At 42.6% G+C, this 17,425-nt stretch overlaps 3 protein-coding genes across 3 annotated transcripts; 1 reads left to right on the top strand and 2 right to left on the bottom strand.

Annotated features, from left to right (window-relative positions):
- Positions 1-990: 990 nt before the first annotated feature.
- gpat3 (glycerol-3-phosphate acyltransferase 3) lies at positions 991-9,148 on the bottom strand. Its single transcript, XM_005945035.2, has 13 exons — positions 9,023-9,148; positions 7,693-7,865; positions 7,514-7,580; positions 5,238-5,526; positions 4,742-4,816; positions 4,576-4,665; positions 4,401-4,494; positions 4,176-4,291; positions 3,600-3,655; positions 3,411-3,496; positions 3,183-3,311; positions 2,029-2,108; positions 991-1,499 (listed from the first exon to the last, which is right to left on the bottom strand). Exons 2-13 carry the CDS (start codon positions 7,834-7,836, stop codon positions 1,370-1,372), a joined length of 1,356 nt encoding a protein of 451 aa, XP_005945097.1. The 5' UTR covers positions 7,837-7,865; positions 9,023-9,148; the 3' UTR covers positions 991-1,369.
- Positions 9,149-9,330: 182 nt separating this feature from the next.
- On the top strand, positions 9,331-13,427 carry abraxas1 (abraxas 1, BRCA1 A complex subunit). The gene is made up of 9 exons (XM_005945034.3): positions 9,331-9,462; positions 10,387-10,477; positions 10,562-10,598; positions 10,678-10,744; positions 10,812-11,008; positions 11,744-11,863; positions 11,940-12,024; positions 12,109-12,220; positions 12,758-13,427. Exons 1-9 carry the CDS (start codon positions 9,382-9,384, stop codon positions 13,006-13,008), a joined length of 1,041 nt encoding a protein of 346 aa, XP_005945096.1. The 5' UTR covers positions 9,331-9,381; the 3' UTR covers positions 13,009-13,427.
- A 2,470-nt stretch (positions 13,428-15,897) lies between these two features.
- On the bottom strand, positions 15,898-17,291 carry mrps18c (mitochondrial ribosomal protein S18C). The gene is made up of 6 exons (XM_005945037.2): positions 17,124-17,291; positions 16,976-17,028; positions 16,815-16,898; positions 16,494-16,551; positions 16,355-16,414; positions 15,898-16,020 (listed from the first exon to the last, which is right to left on the bottom strand). The coding sequence occupies exons 1-6, from the start codon at positions 17,182-17,184 to the stop codon at positions 15,944-15,946; spliced, it is 393 nt and encodes a 130-aa protein (XP_005945099.1). The 5' UTR covers positions 17,185-17,291; the 3' UTR covers positions 15,898-15,943.
- Between the last annotated feature and the right edge of the window lie 134 nt (positions 17,292-17,425).

Below are 17,425 nucleotides of genomic sequence, written 5' to 3'. Positions count from 1 at the left end.
GCTTTAGATCCTATTAATAATTCACAATCTTGTTAGGGGAGAACAAACATTTCTGTTCAGGCTATTCCAGCTGTGGGATTGTTATTCCAGGCGGTGGCGGCGGCCTCGGCGCGAGCACAGAGGCTGTGAAATGTAAGCCGTCCATGTGTGGAAGAATAACTCCATGTTATTTCACAGTCTCTGCTTTCTTTATTAAAGCGCCGTCACAGTAAACACACCGCCCGCCGGTTCCCTCTCAAGGCGAGGACCTCAGAGTCGGTTCTGAAGTACAGACGCGGCCTCACGTGACTCATTTAACCTCCGCTAACAGGTGACAAAATATTAACACATGTGGAAATACTGGAGTAAAGTAACCCGAATACTTCGAACTCGAGTCCATTTTGCCGTAACCTTTAAATCTTTTTTCTCCCAAAACGTCTTGTCATTTATGTTTGTAATTAAAAACATTTTTGTATTATTCCAAATAATAAAATAATTACATGGATCCTAAATATTCTGATTATTTTAATAAAGAAAGAAAAGGTAGACTGACCTCTCACCTCAGTGAGGACCTCATCCCAAAGGTTGGGAACCCTGCATTACATCATCTCTGATGTGGGCAAATATAAAAATAATCATAAAAAAGTTTGATGTTTGTTTAGTTTTCCCTCTGTCTTTTTCTTTCTTTTCATTTTACAGACTAATATATATATATATATATATATATATTTTTAATGTTTATAATGACATTATTATATATAATATATAATATATATATAATTATATATTATAATATATATATTATATATTATATATAATATATATATATAATATATATAGGTAGGTAGGTAGGTGTAATATTGTAATAATGTTTACTTTCTTCACTATGTCGATCTCTGTTTTAGACGTTCCTCAGATTCTTTTATTATTTTTCTTGTTACTGCAGAAGGGATTTGTTGAAAAATGTGGATTATTTATCTGTCTGTGTGTGTGTGTGTGTGTGTGTGTGTGTGTGTGTGTGTGTGTGTGTGTGAGAGAGGTTTATGGTGTGTTGTGTGTAGACACACAGATGAAATATTTCTTCGTCCATGTGAGAAATAAACAGTGAGCAAAAGTGTCAGTTTGGTTCAGATGTTTGTACAAAAGTTAAAATCAGACACAGCGATGATGACGTGATAAATCATCCTCATCTGTGTGATGAAGAGTTCAGTCCTGGCAGCTGATGATGATGATGAAGAGGAGGAGATGAGCAGCTGGATGGGTGATTGTGTTGTGTCATGCTGCCTCCTGCTGGTGGAGATGCTGTCCTGCACCCACAGTCTGATGTGGCATTCAGGTCTGTCCTGTAAAGTCTAAAATCAGACGACCGAGTTTTGCTGTGACTGATTGTTTATGATTGATCGTCTCTGCGGGTGTGTGTGGCACTGATGCTGTTCTGCCTGACGATGACCCTGCTGTACATCTTCTGCTGCTCTTCCTTATACGCGTCCTTCACCTTCCCTCGCTTTAGGCTTCCGTCCCTGAAATGGAGAAAAAAAAAAATCAGGAAGGAAGTTTTCACTGAGAATCTCAATCCTGCAGTTTCTTCAAAATAGATTGAAAAACAGTAAAAGATGGTTTTCGACACAGAATTGATGCTGTCATGGATTATAAATATCATATAGTCATAACTTCGGGACTCAAACACAAAAAACTACTCATTAATTTATTATTTACAGCGCGTAATCATTTGCTTGTTAGCTTTATTGAGTCGTGCTGACACGTCACTTTAAATGAGCCCTTTTCTCTGTGAGCTCGCTCGGCTGAGAGAAAATGGTCCCTGCTGCTGAGGTGAAATCCTTCAGCTCGCTGTATGTGAAAGCAGACGTCGCCACGACTGACACCTACAAACTGGGACGAACAAACTAAATCTAACGTTCAGTGTTTGAATCAGAACAAAGTTGTTATTTCATCATTTAAAAAAGTGTTTTCTATCTTTAAACTGTTGTAATGTAGATACAAACTTCAAGTGAGATGTACTTAACTGTACTGAGTAATCTGAGTACTCACCATGCCAGGTCAAGCAGTCCTCCCCGACAAGCAACGGCAGATTTCACTCTGTTGGCAAACTGGACTGCATCCTCTCCATCCTGAAAACACCCCGCGGTCATGTTAGCTGTGATCACATGACTCTCACAATCTGTGTGTGTGTGTGTGTGTGTGTGTGTGTGTGTGTGAGAGTGTGTTTATGCTTCGGTAACACTGCTTTTAAAAGCCCAAATGGCGAGCAGCACAGCATTTAACTCCTCGTCTTCATCTGCAGAGCTGTCATCACCATCATCACCCTCCATCAAAAGAGATGCTGGAGGGCGATGATGATGATGCTCAGGTGTTACAGTGTCACCTTCCTGACACAGTGAAGCAGATGCTGCCCCAATCAGGTCAGAGTGGGAATTACAGCATGGGCAGATCACTGAAAATCAAAGGAAAGCGCTCAAACCTTCAGACGTCAGGCCTTCAGGAAGTCCAGACTAACTCTGGATGAAACACAAAATAATTCATTGGGTTAACCCTCTGGGGTCAACAGACACTTTCTAAGGACAGTGCTCGTTATAACTTGCTGCTGAAAAACAAACAAAACAAGAAAAAAAACTTTTCCTATTGGTGGAAAAATGTGATGTGCTCCTCGTCTTATAGTGGACAGAAACTATTTTTTGGAGTGGCACAAGTCATTTGTGTGGCATCTTATTGTGAGGGTTATAGAAAAAACGCCCGAGGCACTGGCTGCATTTTTAGGTAAATGGTTGTAAATAACTTTGTTGTTTGCAACTCTTGTGCATAGGTTTCTAAACAGTACAATTTCTATGCGCTTTGCACTTTGTGTCTTTATTGTGTTTCTATTTGAGGCCTTTCAGTATTATTGTGTGTGTGTGCGTTTCTCATCAGTTAACAGTTAATGTTTGCTATATTAGTGTCAAATGATTTATGCTCAGACGTTTGGTGATGTAAACGTTGGTGGGAAGTTTGTTGGTCACAAGCAGAACGTCGATCAGCTGATCTTTTCTACCTGTTGTTTCCTGTGAGGTCATGTGACGGGTGACCCCTGATGGATTAATCAGTATGTGTGTGAAAGGTTAAAGGCCAAAAATATAGTTTAATTTCCCCGCTCGTACTTCAGATCCCTCACTGGGGTGTTTCTAGAGACGTTGACCTCCGAGGCGTACCTGTATGGTCATGGGTGGGAGGTACCACACATTGACGACGATGGCCCAACTGGTCATGGTGCGCAGCAGATAGCTGACCATGTTGTACTTGCTGCTGTTCCAGAAAGCATCACCCAAGCGAGGGTCGTACTGAGACACAAAGGGAGTGAAGGTGAGTCAGGTTCTCAAAGCTGATTGGCTCAGGTAAAACATTCTCTGGACTAATCAATCATCGTGCAGCTTTGCTACCTTGATGGCGACGGGATGGATCGTTCCTCCGATCTCAAAGCTGCCCTTCTTAAACATCATGACCGACGTGTTGTTGATACAAGTTCCTGTTACAGAGACACAGACAGACATTATCCCGCCATCAAATCATGATTATCATTACCACCACCATCATCATCATCATCACCACCACCATCATGTGACGCTGACCTTCAGGAAATATAAGGATGGGAAGTTTGGTCTTTGCTGCTACGTGAGCTCTGAGCCTGCAGAGACGAAGCACATGTCAGTGAGTCATCAAACACATCTGCATCAACACTTTCACTAAACAGCTGTAATTACAGATGTTCCCATTCTCTCGCTGTTTGACTGTAATGTGGTCACAAACCCTGAGTGTGACCCTCGAGCTCGAGGCTGTGGTGAGCATTTAGTTCACAGGACCAATTCAGCTCACTCATCAAAGCATTACGCCACACGGCCGCAGCTCGCCAAGGAGACAGCAAGGTAAACATCAACAGTTGATCATCAGCAGCTCGGCAGAGGATGAAACACACGCACAAACATACACACAGGCTCCTGATCCACCGGCTCTGACAGGCAGAGCCACGCTGAACTACCTCCTGAGCCAACGGAACAAATTAAAGGTCACGGTGCTAAAAATGTGTGATCATACGGGCCGCACCCAGCTGTCACTGATGTCAGAGCATCTCCACCATCATGGTTTGGAGCAGAAATAAAAACATCTGACTCTGTCTGGCAGGTGAAATCGTTTACAGTCAGCCTCACCTGCTGGTCACCGCGTGGCGGTCTTTCATCTCCGACCTCTCAAACCAAACATGAGGGCACGACCTCACCATCGACCTCTGGATGACCCCCATCAGACCTCCATGAATCTGCCCCACCTGAGGACAACATAGCATCAAGACAACAGAACACACACACATGTACAAACACACAAAGGCACGCCGACAAACACACATAAACACACACCCACGCACGCATGACACTTACCATGGCATAGCAGCCGTCATTGGCCAGGATCACCACATCGATGGGCGTGGTGTGATTAGCCACGCAAATCCCTCCTTTCTGAGGTCGGTTCTCTCTGCAGAAAGAAACACGTGTTCAGATCGACAGGAAGTGCTCGACAGGAAGCGCTTGACAGGAAGCGATGAAGTGGACTGACTTGTTGTGGTAGCGGATGGTGGCCGACAGCGCCCGGGCACAGATCCTGTAGCAGGTCAGGTGGACAACTTCGCTCAGCCAGTACTTCACACTGAAACAGATGCACATGCTCAGTCTGTGCCTCGCCGAGGCAGTCACCAAAGCTGTGAACCGTGGAAGCGCCATACCTGTTCTCAGGCAGAAATCCAACTAGAGTCGTTCCGATCACAAGCCACGAGAGGCCGATGATGGCCAGAGTAATCCTGCAGAGACATGAGGAGGAGAAGGTGAAAATCCCCCTGATCAGAACTGTCTCACTTTTATTCACTGAGAAGGCCTCAGAGAGATAGTAGCCCTGTCACCTGGTTTCTGAATGATGGGTGTAACCATACAAACTGCACATGTACAGACTGCACTGCGGTGATGATGGTTTGGAGATAATTACAGCTAACTGCTCATCTATTATCTGTTTTCTCACCAGTGATGTGTTACAGTGAGCAGCACTTCCTGTTTATTAGTTAAAAGCAGAAGATGTAAGCACTGGAGTGACCTGAGAGCACTGAAACGTGCCTCTGGCTGAATTGCTTCACCGCTGTGAGAGCTGCTGTTCCTGTTGCAAAGGCCAATGATGCTGAAATCAGTGCCTCCCCGGGTAGGTGAGAGGTCGAGCTGTGACACACTGACCTGAGAGGGAAGAGGACACAATAGCGCACGAACACGCCGATGCCCCAGAAGATGGTGAGGCGGAGGCTGATGTAGCGGAAGTTCTGGTTGGTGCGGGTCAGGAGGTTCCAGGAGGCCAGCTCCTCAGAGGAGAAGCGCTGGGTCACCTGGTCGTCCACGATGCTCTCCAGGCCCTTCTTGCAGAAATACAAGATGTCACTCAGAGCAAACTCACCGCCTTCCAGAGACCGAGAATGCCGCAACTGCTCCATCTCCTCCTCCATCGAGCCCTCCGCTCGCTCGATGATCCCTGAGTCATCAGAGAGTTTCAGAAAGAGTTCAGCAGGACCAGAGTTTAACAAAGACACAGTGGAGACGAGACAGGAAGGAACAAAGAACAGCACCGCGTTTAGTCTCACTTGTCTTTATTTGAGCATATATCATGTATTTTCATATGTTTTATCACACTCCTCCTGTCTCTGTGATTTTCTTTTAAAAGCCTGTGTGACTGTCTTGATGCATGATCAATCATCCAGGTAAGCAAATCTCAATCGTTGATTCTGTTCATCTGGATTCTTCAGTGGGAGAAACGTTTCATCATCATCCAAGTGATTTCTTCAGTCTCAGCTGACTCCAGGTTTCCAACCTTTGAACAGAACCTGACTGCAGGTTTCCCCAATCTTATAAACAGCACATGTGCATACTAACTGAAACTAGCGCCACTGGTGAAAAATGGGCTGTGAGGTCAGTTCCTTAATCTTAACCATTGCAGCCATTCCCCAACTCTCTGTAAATGCTACTCATGGTCATAACAATGATCATGAAACTGACCTCACATTGTTCGTCAGTGGGCTGGTTTCAGGAAAATTTACTGTTTATATTTGTATATATTTGATTGGGGAAACCTGCAGTCAGCTGAGACTGAAGAAGCCACTTGGATGATGATGAAACGTTTCTCCTACTGAAAACATCAACTCTTTGAGAACCAGTGTGATTGTTTCTGTGTCGCTATGTCTTTTCATCCGTTTTGGGGGTCATTTTGTTCTCTGTGTGGTGGTTTTGTGTCTCTCTGTAGTTGTTTAGAGTCTCATATTTTTTGTTGTTGTCATGTTTGTGTGTCTTCCTGTTTCCATGTCTTTATCCTTGAATTAACCCAGAGGGACCTGAATGACCTTTTTTTTTTAACTTTGGTCACTTTCCTGTCCTTAAGGACGTTTGACTCTGTGTGAAAGGTTCTTGTATTTATTTCTATTTTTTTTCTGATCTTGTGCCTCAGAAAAAGTTTGCAGTAAATCTGTGAGGCCTACAGGCTGTTAAGGGTTAAACCTCTGACACAGCAGCAAAGCAGCAGTACCTGTGTTTGTTATTAATGTGTGTGTTAGTGTGTGTTATTGTGTTAGTGTGTGTGTCTGAGTTTCTCAGGCTTCTGTTTGACCAGCGTTATGTAAGCAGCTGTTGCATCATCATCCTGAGACGAGCCATGTGCTTCTCTCCCTGACCTACAGCCCAACATCAGATGCTGCAGCTGACCAATAGGAAGCCCCCACCCTCGGGGCACAGCGTCATGTGATCTGTGCTCGCAGCCCAAACATCCAAACAGGAACAGGAGCTGAAACTCCAAGCAGCAGCACAGAGGAATCTCTTTCTGTTTTTTTAAAGTCTTGTGCGCCACATCAGAACGGAACAAAAGTTTGATCAGTCATGAGATCAACAGGATTATTGGTTTATTTAATAAATACAGTTTCAATTTGACCAAATGTGATCATTTAACATAGCGATTCACTGTTTAAAGCCTTAAAAATATAATTTTAGTTTTTCAAATATTATTCTAATGTTATTAGAAATTATTTATTGTAAAAACATTATTATTTCTGATTTTTATTATGACACGGATTATGACAATATCCAACGGCTTTGTACCTCATTTATTATAAATATATGTATATATATTATGCATATACACATATATATTATAGTTTCTTTATTTAAAGTGTCTTTTTAAAATTAGATTTATATAATTATATAAAAATGTTATTATAAAACATATATAAATGACATATACATAATTTTATTTTGATGTTTTTTATTCCCTGTTTAAAATATTTTTCCTGTTTTTATTATATTTGTTATTGAGGACGATGAGTTTTTATCTGACAGCTTTTGCTGTCCGGTAGTTTTTACATAAATGTGAATAATCAAACTTCTCTGATGATGTATTTCTACGTCTGATCATTAATCATTATTTATTGATTAACTGACAGACTGAATGTTTTCTGCTGTGATGCGAGCAGACTCACCATTGGGCAGCGGTGCGGGTACGCTGGGCTGCTCCTCGCGTCCTCTCTGGATTCGTATCGTGGCCCACTGCAATGTTATTAGGACAGATGACCTCTGACCCCACTCTGCCGCTGCTGCTCATTGCACAACTTTACACACATGTTGACCATAGACATGAATTCCTCTGAGGACAGCTTACCTCAAGGAGTTTAACCAGGATCTGGATGTAGACGCTGGTGACACCCAGAGAGAGGCCGAACATGGCGGGCAGCGTGATGAAGAACACAACTACGAATATCCACAGCTGGAAAACAGCCACGGCCACGGTCCACAGGTCCTCCATTGCTGACAGCTTGCAGGTCACCTCATCATCTGCAAACAGGAGGTTAAAGGAGGCGTTCCCATCATGTTCCCCTGAGGACGAACCAAAAACACTGACCTGCTCCCCATCACCTCCACCACAGTCAGCATGCCATCCTTCTCCCCAATATACTTTCATTCTTTGACTTTCCAGAACAGAAGTAAATGATCATTGAATAGGAACAGCTTTATTCATTTCTGTGCTGATGACAGTTGTTTACTAATCAGCTCCTTCTGCCAACAAAATTCTGTCTAATCTACCTACAGGATCTTCTTCTAAACATTTTAAGCTCCAGATTCTAAAAAGTTTTTAAAACTATTATTTCAAGCAAAAACGTCAAAGAAAAATAACATAACATATAATACATAACAACTTTAACGTACTTATGCTCAAGTATTTCTGCTTTTTTATTATTCTATAATACTCCAAACCTTTTCAGTTATGACTGTAGATTTATTTTGGGAGTTTTTATGATTATCATCTTTCTTTCTGACCTGCTTTTAACTAAATGTGCTAAATGTGCTCATGTATTGTGTATATGTATAAAACAAAGTCTTATACAAATGAAAGAACATTTTAATTCATATTACAGCTGTTGCTGAATTGAAGTTATAATAATAGAAATATTTTAGGTTTGTGTTTGTTTGTTTTTTACCAACAAAACATCAAATATTTGATTGAATATAGGTTAAAAATGTGAATTTCATATTTGTCTGCTTTTAAATGAGAGGAAGGTGAAGAGTTTTGACTATTGCGTGAGAAAGACAAATAAGGCATTTCATTATATCACAGGCTGTTTAAAAACCAAGTGCACATATTTAACTAATGCATGATTAATACATATATGTTTACAGCCCTTTTAAAACACATATAACCCTTTAAAACTTGTAATTTAATGTAATATAAAAACAACAAATTTTAATTGAGATAAAAATTTATAATGAGAAAATGACCATTTTGAACTCAGAATGAAATCAGTTGTTAACTACAGGTTCATATACTGACTATAAAACAGTCACTCACAGCAGTAAATGAAGTAGTTTTAAAACTTTAGCAGAACAATCAGTTTAGCTGTTAAAACAACAACAACAACAACAACAACAACAACAAACATTCAAAACTATGATTATTAAACAGCCTGCGGTGACTCTGGAAGTTTAACTCTTACCTGTAATCGAGTATTTGTACGTTTCAAATCCAAAGTACCGTTACAGGAGTGAATTACTAGAGCTATTGTTCGGATAAAGGAAGTTAGACCCGTTAGTCCGACTATCTAAACTGAACTAACCCGGGTTACCGGGACAGGACCCCCACAGAAGGCCCTGTTTCAGTGGAAGTGTGCCTAGGAGCGAGGAGAGGCGAGCGGGTGCTGCTGTCCGGAGAAACTGAACCTTCAGCCCGCTGGTTTTATGGTTAGCTCGCTAACCAGCCCGCTCCTCCTGCAGCGGAGCCTGCTGCGCACGAAAAAAATTCGCAGCGTATGACTGCGCGTATGTGACGCGTCTGTGTTTGTGATGAAACGGCATCATGGCGGAGCCCACTGTCCGTTTGCCCGGGATCGTTTTAGCTTCCCTCATGTTTCAGCACGTTAACAGTGACTCCGATGTGGTGAGGAGCTCTTTTACTCGTCATTAAAACTGATGAATTCTTATTGAGCCTTTGTGGGTGATTATGTAGTATTATTGGGAAAGCTAGCAAATAGAACAGACGCGCCAGGTGTTAGTATCAGGCTTTAAAGTTGATAAATTCGTATTTATTAGTGTAATTATTCGGATTTCAGCGTGTCGTTTGATGCAGCGAAGAACAGTTTGTCGTCTAAGTGAAGTCAGAACTCCCCCTGTGGTGTTTCCTCAACTTTTAAACTAGCTAACCGCTCTCAGGTTCCAAACAAACCAGACTCCATTCAAAAATCTACTAATTTAACCAGGTCCCGGTAAGAAGTCAAACAGTGTAAAACATATTAAAATACATTTTAATATTCAGACAGGTCTGTAGGAAAATTCGGTACATCCATGATCCAACACGGAACGATTACGCGAGTCGAGTTTTGCATGAAACCCGAGATGTTACTGCTCCTTTTCAACCATTCCCGTCGGTGCAAACCACACTCCATTCACAGATTTTAGGTTTTAATGTAACACCGATTGTTCTCGTGTATTCGTGCACTTTTAAACAGATCCCCAAATTAACGATGATCTGTTGGTAAATTCGGCATATGGTTAATCCAACTGCTGAATCTTACTGAAGACATAATTTAATTGAAAAATTGGTGCTCAGTTCTCGTCCACCACCGTGTTTCAGAATACACCAGACTACATTTAAAAAATGTAAAGTTTAATGAAAATGGCTCCTGACAAGAAAACGTTAGCGTGAAACATAATCAAATACATTCAAGTATTCAGGTAGGTCTGTTGGTAAATTTGGCATATATTTTAATATTTATGTAAAAATGCTGTAGCTGAAATGATTATATTCAGTAAACAAATGCTTATAGATGTAGAGTTTTTATATCTGGTTTTATTCATCCATCAGGAGGGGTTGATCCTCGGAGAGAGCAGGTTTGACGAGCAGGTCACCATCAGCGACTCTCAGGCCGATCACATCCACATCGAGGAAACATACAGTAAGTGCATCTCAATGAACTGTACGGTTACACGAGTACTACAGTTACTGGTACACTTTTAGGAATGTCTGTTTTCTCTGACAGACGTCCAGAAGCACATCGCCTGCCACAGACTGAACACGTGAGTGATGCATCGTGACGTAATCATGCCATCGTGTGTGTGCTGTGTTCTTATGTTCTTATGTATGTCTGTGTGTCAGTCTGTACAGCAGTGATGGACAGGTGAACGCGGAGGAGCTACACAAGCTGCTGGCAGAGAACAAGCAGGTGAGTGGGGTGGGGAGAAGGTTTTGGCATGATGCGATCATGTGATTGACGTGTTCGGCTTGTGCAGGAGAGCGTGATCGGCTGGTACCGGCAGCGCAGGAACTCGGAGCAGCAGATGACCTTCAGAGAGAAGCTGGTGCACGAGAACCTGAAGAGCGCTCTCTCCAACCCTCACATGATCTTTGTGCTGCTGACTCCCACCAAGACGACACCTCCAGGCTCCACGCACAGGATGGAGTACTCGGCCTTCATCTCTCGCAGCAGGTGGCGCTCTGAGTATACCTGAATATCTTTATATCAGCTTGCTGTCTAGCGTTGTCTCTTAATCCTCTACAAAGACACATCATCTCATAGATTTTACCCAAATGTGGAGTTTGTGTTGTGGGAGGTTGCTCCTTTGGTGACATTTGAAATCAGTCCACAGAGTTAGCAAAGATGGGCTTTTTTTTTTTTTTTTAAGTTATTAGATTAAAATAATCTACCCCGGGGCTCCAGAACAATGCCCTGAGGAACACCATCAGAATCTGAGACTGCCAAACCTCTGTCTGCCTGAAGTTCCCGTATGAAACCTCTTAAAGATAATTTTTACTGTTAAAGCTGATCAACCAGGTCACTGCCACCTGTTTGTGTTGGATGAATGTTTCTTAGTTTTATATAAAAAGAAAAGAAAAAACCTCATTTTACTCAGCAGGTGCTAGCAACTTAAATATCAGAAGAAACTGAGTGTGAATGAAGTGAAATGTTGTATAATTATTAAAATGCTCCAGTTGGCTTTTAAAGTGAATAAAAACAACTGGGAGGCATTCAGGGACACTGGTGAGGCTTTAAGGTCAGTCACAGAGGTCTAAAACATCTCAGCTTTGGGTGAAGCAATCAGGTCAGTTAGAGGAACGTTGAATGAAAACAGGTAGGTGGAGGCGGGTGGACAGCTCGGTGTTTCCACGTTTAACTGACTCGTGTCTTTTCCTTATGGTTTGTGTTTCTTCTTCTCCTGTGGAGGCACTTCATGAACGTCCCCGTGCTCATCACCAACCTCGGCCTCCTTGAGCAGCTTTCTTACTGGAAGGTGTCGGCGCCGTGCTCTGCAGCCGGTTACAGCCTCACAATGAAGAAACACGGGTATGCCCCACCCACGCTGGCACGTTTACACCGTGTCTGTGTTTCTGCTGGCATAACTGAGATCTCTTTGTTTCAGGTCAAAGTTCTTCTGCTCCAGCGGGCTGCTGAAGGAGGTGAACGAAGTGAATAAGATGAACGACTCGCTGCAGGTGGAGCTGCAGGTGAGCAAAATTGTCAGAGCACCTGAACTTCCTGCCACCTCACTTCCTGTTTGATTCACTCTGCATCCTTCTGTTTGTGAACAGAAAACGTGCAGAGACGTGGAGGAGAGCGAACGCCTGGTCGAAATGCTGCAGACGGAGGTGTCAGCCCTGAGGACGAAGCTCAGAGAGAGGCAGCAGAGCGAATCAGGAAAAGGTTTCAGATTATTTTATCTAATCTCACACAGCAGCGGGATTAGATGAATTTCCGGTATCTGCCTCTTCCCGACACCAGAGACACGTCTCAGGATCAGCCCAGCATTTTAAAAACACAACGCAGAAACTCTTTCTGTGCTAACATGTGGACAAGGAAAACTGAGAGTTAGTCTCATAATGTCAAAGGTGTTGTGTGATTTGTGGGCTTTTGATTGGCCAGTATTTTGTCGTGGTTAGGTCTATATCACTGCGTGTTGCTTTGGCGTGCTCTCCACAGACTGTGAAGTCTCTCTTCGCATTTTCATGAAGAGAATTTTTCGATTTTTTCATATTTTAAAAATTCGACCAGTTAGAAATTAAAATAATAATAATGATGAATATTTGGTTCGCAGTGATAATTAAAGTGGTAGGTGAAGGTGAAAACCCTGACAGGAGAGGAAAAAGGAAGTGCCAGTTTAATGTCTTTATTTAAAATCACGGTTGGCTGATGACCTGCACTAAAAAAGTTTCTGAACTTTTGCATTTTCTCCATGAACAGAAAGCGCCGCCGACCCCGACGAGCCAAGGAAAAACCGGCTGCTTCAGGAGGCCGTCAGGGCGCTGCTCGCCTCCTCGCCGCTCTTCCACACTCAGACGCTCACGCTACAGGGACTTCCTGTTCCTGACCACACAGATGACATTTCCACGACAGCAAGGGAGGCGCCGCCGCCGAGCGCAACAAACTGCCGTAAAAGGTTGAGGGAAATGCTGCCAGAGAAGGAGAGGAAACGCAGGAGGAGCAAGAGCTGAGTCCAGGACGTATCCAAGTTCTGTCGGATGTTTTTGGAACCGGTCTGTTTAAAAGAACTGTTATTGATAAAGTTTGTTTCAAAAAAGGACAGCAGAGGTTCTTTTTACCTGAGCAGGTGTAAAGTTCAGACTCTTCACGCTCAGATGGAGGACTGGTTTGATTTAGACTTCCAGCTGTGACACTTTGGTGTTTGTTCCAGATGTTCGGTTTTAGAGTCATCGGGTTTTTACCTTTTCTTTGGTTTCAAAGTTTTTGCCTGACCTTCAGTTGATCTCGCACTCACAAAGAAACTGTTTCACACTGCGTTTTATTTTTCACTGTAAAGGATGAAGCGTGCGTTCCATTAAAGGTCTGACCGTGTGCGGTCATTCGAGTTTATCTTCAGACTGCAGCAGAAATCATAAAGCTCTGAATTACACAAACCTGCCTGTTTTTATTTTCTGTTTCATATACAGTGGGGCAAAAAGGTATTTACAGTGGGGCAAAAAAGGTATTTAGTCAGCCACCGATTGTGCAAGTTCCCCCACTCTAAAATGATGACAGAGGTCAGTAATTTGCACCAGAGGTACACTTCAACTGTGAGAGACAGAATGTGAAAAAAAAATCCATGAATCCACATGGTAGGATTTGTAAAGAATTTATTCGTAAATCTAGGGTGGAAAATAAGTATTTGGTCACCTCAAACAAGGAAAATCTCTGGCTCTCACAGACCTGTAACGTCTTCTGTAAGAAGCTTTTCTGTCCCCCACTCGTTACCTGTATGAATGGCACCTGTTTGAACTCATCATCTGTATAAAAGACACCTGTCCACAGCCTCAAACAGTCAGACTCCAAACTCCGCCATGGCCAAGACCAAAGAGCTTTCGAAGGACACCAGGAAAAGTATTGTAGACCTGCACCAGACTGGGAAGAGTGAATCTACAATAGGCAAGCAGCTTGGTGTGAAAAAATCAACTGTGGGAGCAATCATCAGAAAATGGAAGACATACAAGACCACTGATAATCTCCGATCAAATCCGTATTCCAAATATAGGGCTCGCATTCCACGCAGTAGATCTTTACATACCCTAAGTGAAGGACCGAAGTTTGCTGCAAGAGAATGATCTACATAGCAGCAGCAAAACACTGTGACTACGAAGCAAAGACCTGATACCCTCACGCAGAGCTCACCGGGGTAAACAGGGGGGAAAATCCACCGGGGCTGGTGAATGACCTGCAGAGAGCTGGGACCAAAGTAACAAAGGTCACCATCAGTAACACACTACAACGGCAGGGAATCAAATCCCGCAGTGCCAGACGTGTTCCGCTGCTGAAGCCAGTGCATGTCCAGGCCCGTCTGAAGTTTGCCAGAGAGCACATGGATGATACAGCAGAGGATTGGGAGAATGTCATGTGGTCAGATGAAACCAAAGTAGAACTTTTTGGTATAAACTCAACTCGTCGTGTTTGGAGGAAGAAGAATACTGAGTTGCATCCCAAGAACACCATACCTACTGTGAAGCATGGGGGTGGAAACATCATGCTATGGGGCTGTTTTTCTGCCAAGGGGACAGGACGACTGATCCGTGTTAAGGACAGAATGAATGGGGCCATGTATCGTGAGATTTTGAGCCAAAACCTCCTTCCATCAGTGAGAACTTTGAAGATGAAACGAGGCTGGGTCTTCCAACATGACAATGATCCAAAACACACCGCCCGGGCAACAAAGGAGTGGCTCCGTAAGAAGCATTTGAAAGTCCTGGAGTGGCCTAGCCAGTCTCCAGACCTCAACCCCATAGAAAATCTGTGGCGGGAGTTGAAAGTCCGTGTTGCTCGGCGACAGCCCCAAAACATCACTGCTCTCGAGAAGATCTGCATGGAGGAATGGGCCAAAATACCAGCTACTGTGTGTGCAAACCTGGTAAAGACCTATAGTAAACGTTTGACCTCTGTTATTGCCAACAAAGGTTATGTTACAAAGTATTGAGTTGTATTTTTGTTATTGACCAAATACTTATTTTCCACCCTGATTTACGAATAAATTCTTTACAAATCCTACCATGTGGATTCATGGATTTTTTTTTCACATTCTGTCTCTCACAGTTGAAGTGTACCTCTGGTGCAAATTACTGATTGTATTTTTGTTATTGACCAAATACTTATTTTCCACCCTGATTTACGAATAAATTCTTTACAAATCCTACCATGTGGATTCATGGATTTTTTTTCACATTCTGTCTCTCACAGTTGAAGTGTACCTCTGGTGCAAATTACTGACCTCTGTCATCATTTTAGGTGGGGGAACTTGCACAATCGGTGGCTGACTAAATACTTTTTTGCCCCACTGTAAATCAGAGGAGTCAAACATGTGGCTTGGGGACCAGAATCAGCCCACGACAGAGTCCGGTCCAGTCCAGGTGGTGGTGAGAACTCTAAAAACTGATGAAATGCAAGAAGAGTTTTCTCCCACAGCCGGTCTCACCGGCTCAATGAGGCCAACTGATTTTTCTCCATAAACACGAACCTTCTGGGTTTTACCGGCTCTGTACGAGGCGACGGGACTTCAGAGATCCCGTGTTATGTTAGTTCACGCATTTTCTTTGTTTTAAACTCCAGTGACACAAACTTTGAAAGAGAATCCAGGAAAACAATATTTCAGTCATTATTTTATAGATAGAATATTTTATAGATTCTCTGTTTAGTGTGATGTTTGAAGGTCTTCAGATGACGTCACAACCTTTCAGTTTTCAGAAGGTCCAAATTTAAAAAAAAAAAAAAAAAAAAAATTAGCAAGTGTTTTTAAAGTGTTTAAACTCCTTCACATTAAGAAAACGTGCAGAGGTGTTTACTCTGATGAGGACACACTTCACGTTTGACGCTTTGGCCCAAGAAATTCACCGACAGCAAACTGACAGCAGAGAAACTTTATTTACACAGACACACAGATGTTTCACACTAATCCAGATGTTTGATTCCACAGATGTTAGGGTCCTTCATGAACTGTGGATGTTTGTGCGTCACTGACATGAAACCTGCAAACAAAAGTTTATATTAACAGCTGTATCTCAGCTCAGAGGGAAACACTTCTTATATAATTATGTTAGAAATGTGGCGAAAATGGGAATGTTTGGATTATATTTGTTAAAAGGCAAAAATATGAAAAAGAGGAAAAATGCAAAAAAAAAAGCTTTTCATTAATTGGGTCATCAAATATTAATTTACTAAAATTAAAAAAATTTAATAATTTAGTCTAAAAAAAAAAAAAAAAAAAATCAGACAAAAATTGGGATTAAAGTTGAGATTATGACAGCAAACAAATCAAATGACGAAACAGAAGAATTGAAAGTTAAGATGCTGTGAACGTACCCATGGACTGAGCCTTCTTTATCGCCTTCGACACTTCTTTCTGTTTCCTTCCGCATAAACCTGAAAAAACAGAAGGAGGTGTGACCCAACCTGATGATGATGATTTAATCCAGATGACCTGTTTCGGGCAAAGACTCACCTGTGATGTGGCGGCCATAGATCCTGCCCGTGTGCGGCGAGATGAACTGAGAGAGCAGCTGCAGGGCGACAAACTCAGATTAATCCACGACTGAACTGAGACTCAGTCTGATTTGGGATCAGGAGATCCTGTCACACACCTGGAGGAGCAGAGCTGCTGCTTCAGGTGTGCACCCAAGCGCAAAGGTCAGAGGTGAAGGCCTGATTTCTGATAAGCTGATTATAATCTTCCCAGTCACAGATATTCTGACAATAATCTCACTCAGCGTGTTTCTCATTATTTAATCTGTGGTGAAGAGCTGTTTCTTCCCGTTTGACTCACCTGGATGTTTTTAAAGTCCACCGTGACGTCACAGAGGACGCAGCCCTTCTGGGGCTCTCTGTACGGGTTCTCCATGTTCACCAGCTGAAAAACACAAACAAATCTTCATAACCAAACTGAAATCAACGGCGAGCATCCATCAGCCTGCACTCAGCACCCACCCCGCCCTCCGTCCGTCCGGCTTCATCTGCTGCGACCGCGAAGCTCCGCACACCTGCACGGAAGCAGCACGGCTAGAGTTAGCATTTGCACCAGAAGGATTGAAGTTAAACTTTTATTTTTGTAATTAACGTGTTACGCACGACTCACCTGTGTTTCCATAACGACATAAGACAGGTTTCCACCTCTGCAACTCCCTCAGACACAACATGTTGACCTAACACGGGACAGGAACCGCTTCCGCTGCAACTGAGAAATACTTCCAACCACTTCCGCAAAGGCTGTTTGTGACTTGGATATATACTGTGACTGGACGATGTCACTAAATTTAAAATATAAACCTAAAAGAAGTGTTCTGTCTGTTTTTAATATTTCACGGATTTACACAATCTAAATGTTTAATATTAATGAGATATAACGCTTCGCTTTGAGTTTTTTACGGAAAGGTTTAA

The sequence above is a fragment of the Haplochromis burtoni genome, unplaced genomic scaffold, assembly GCF_018398535.1.
Source record: "Haplochromis burtoni strain Fernald_Lab_line unplaced genomic scaffold, NCSU_Asbu1 Contig_429, whole genome shotgun sequence".
Classification (NCBI taxonomy): Eukaryota; Metazoa; Chordata; class Actinopteri; order Cichliformes; family Cichlidae; genus Haplochromis; species Haplochromis burtoni.
The sequence above is the reverse complement of the archived record's forward strand: the minus strand, read 5'-3'. Positions and strand labels throughout refer to the sequence as shown.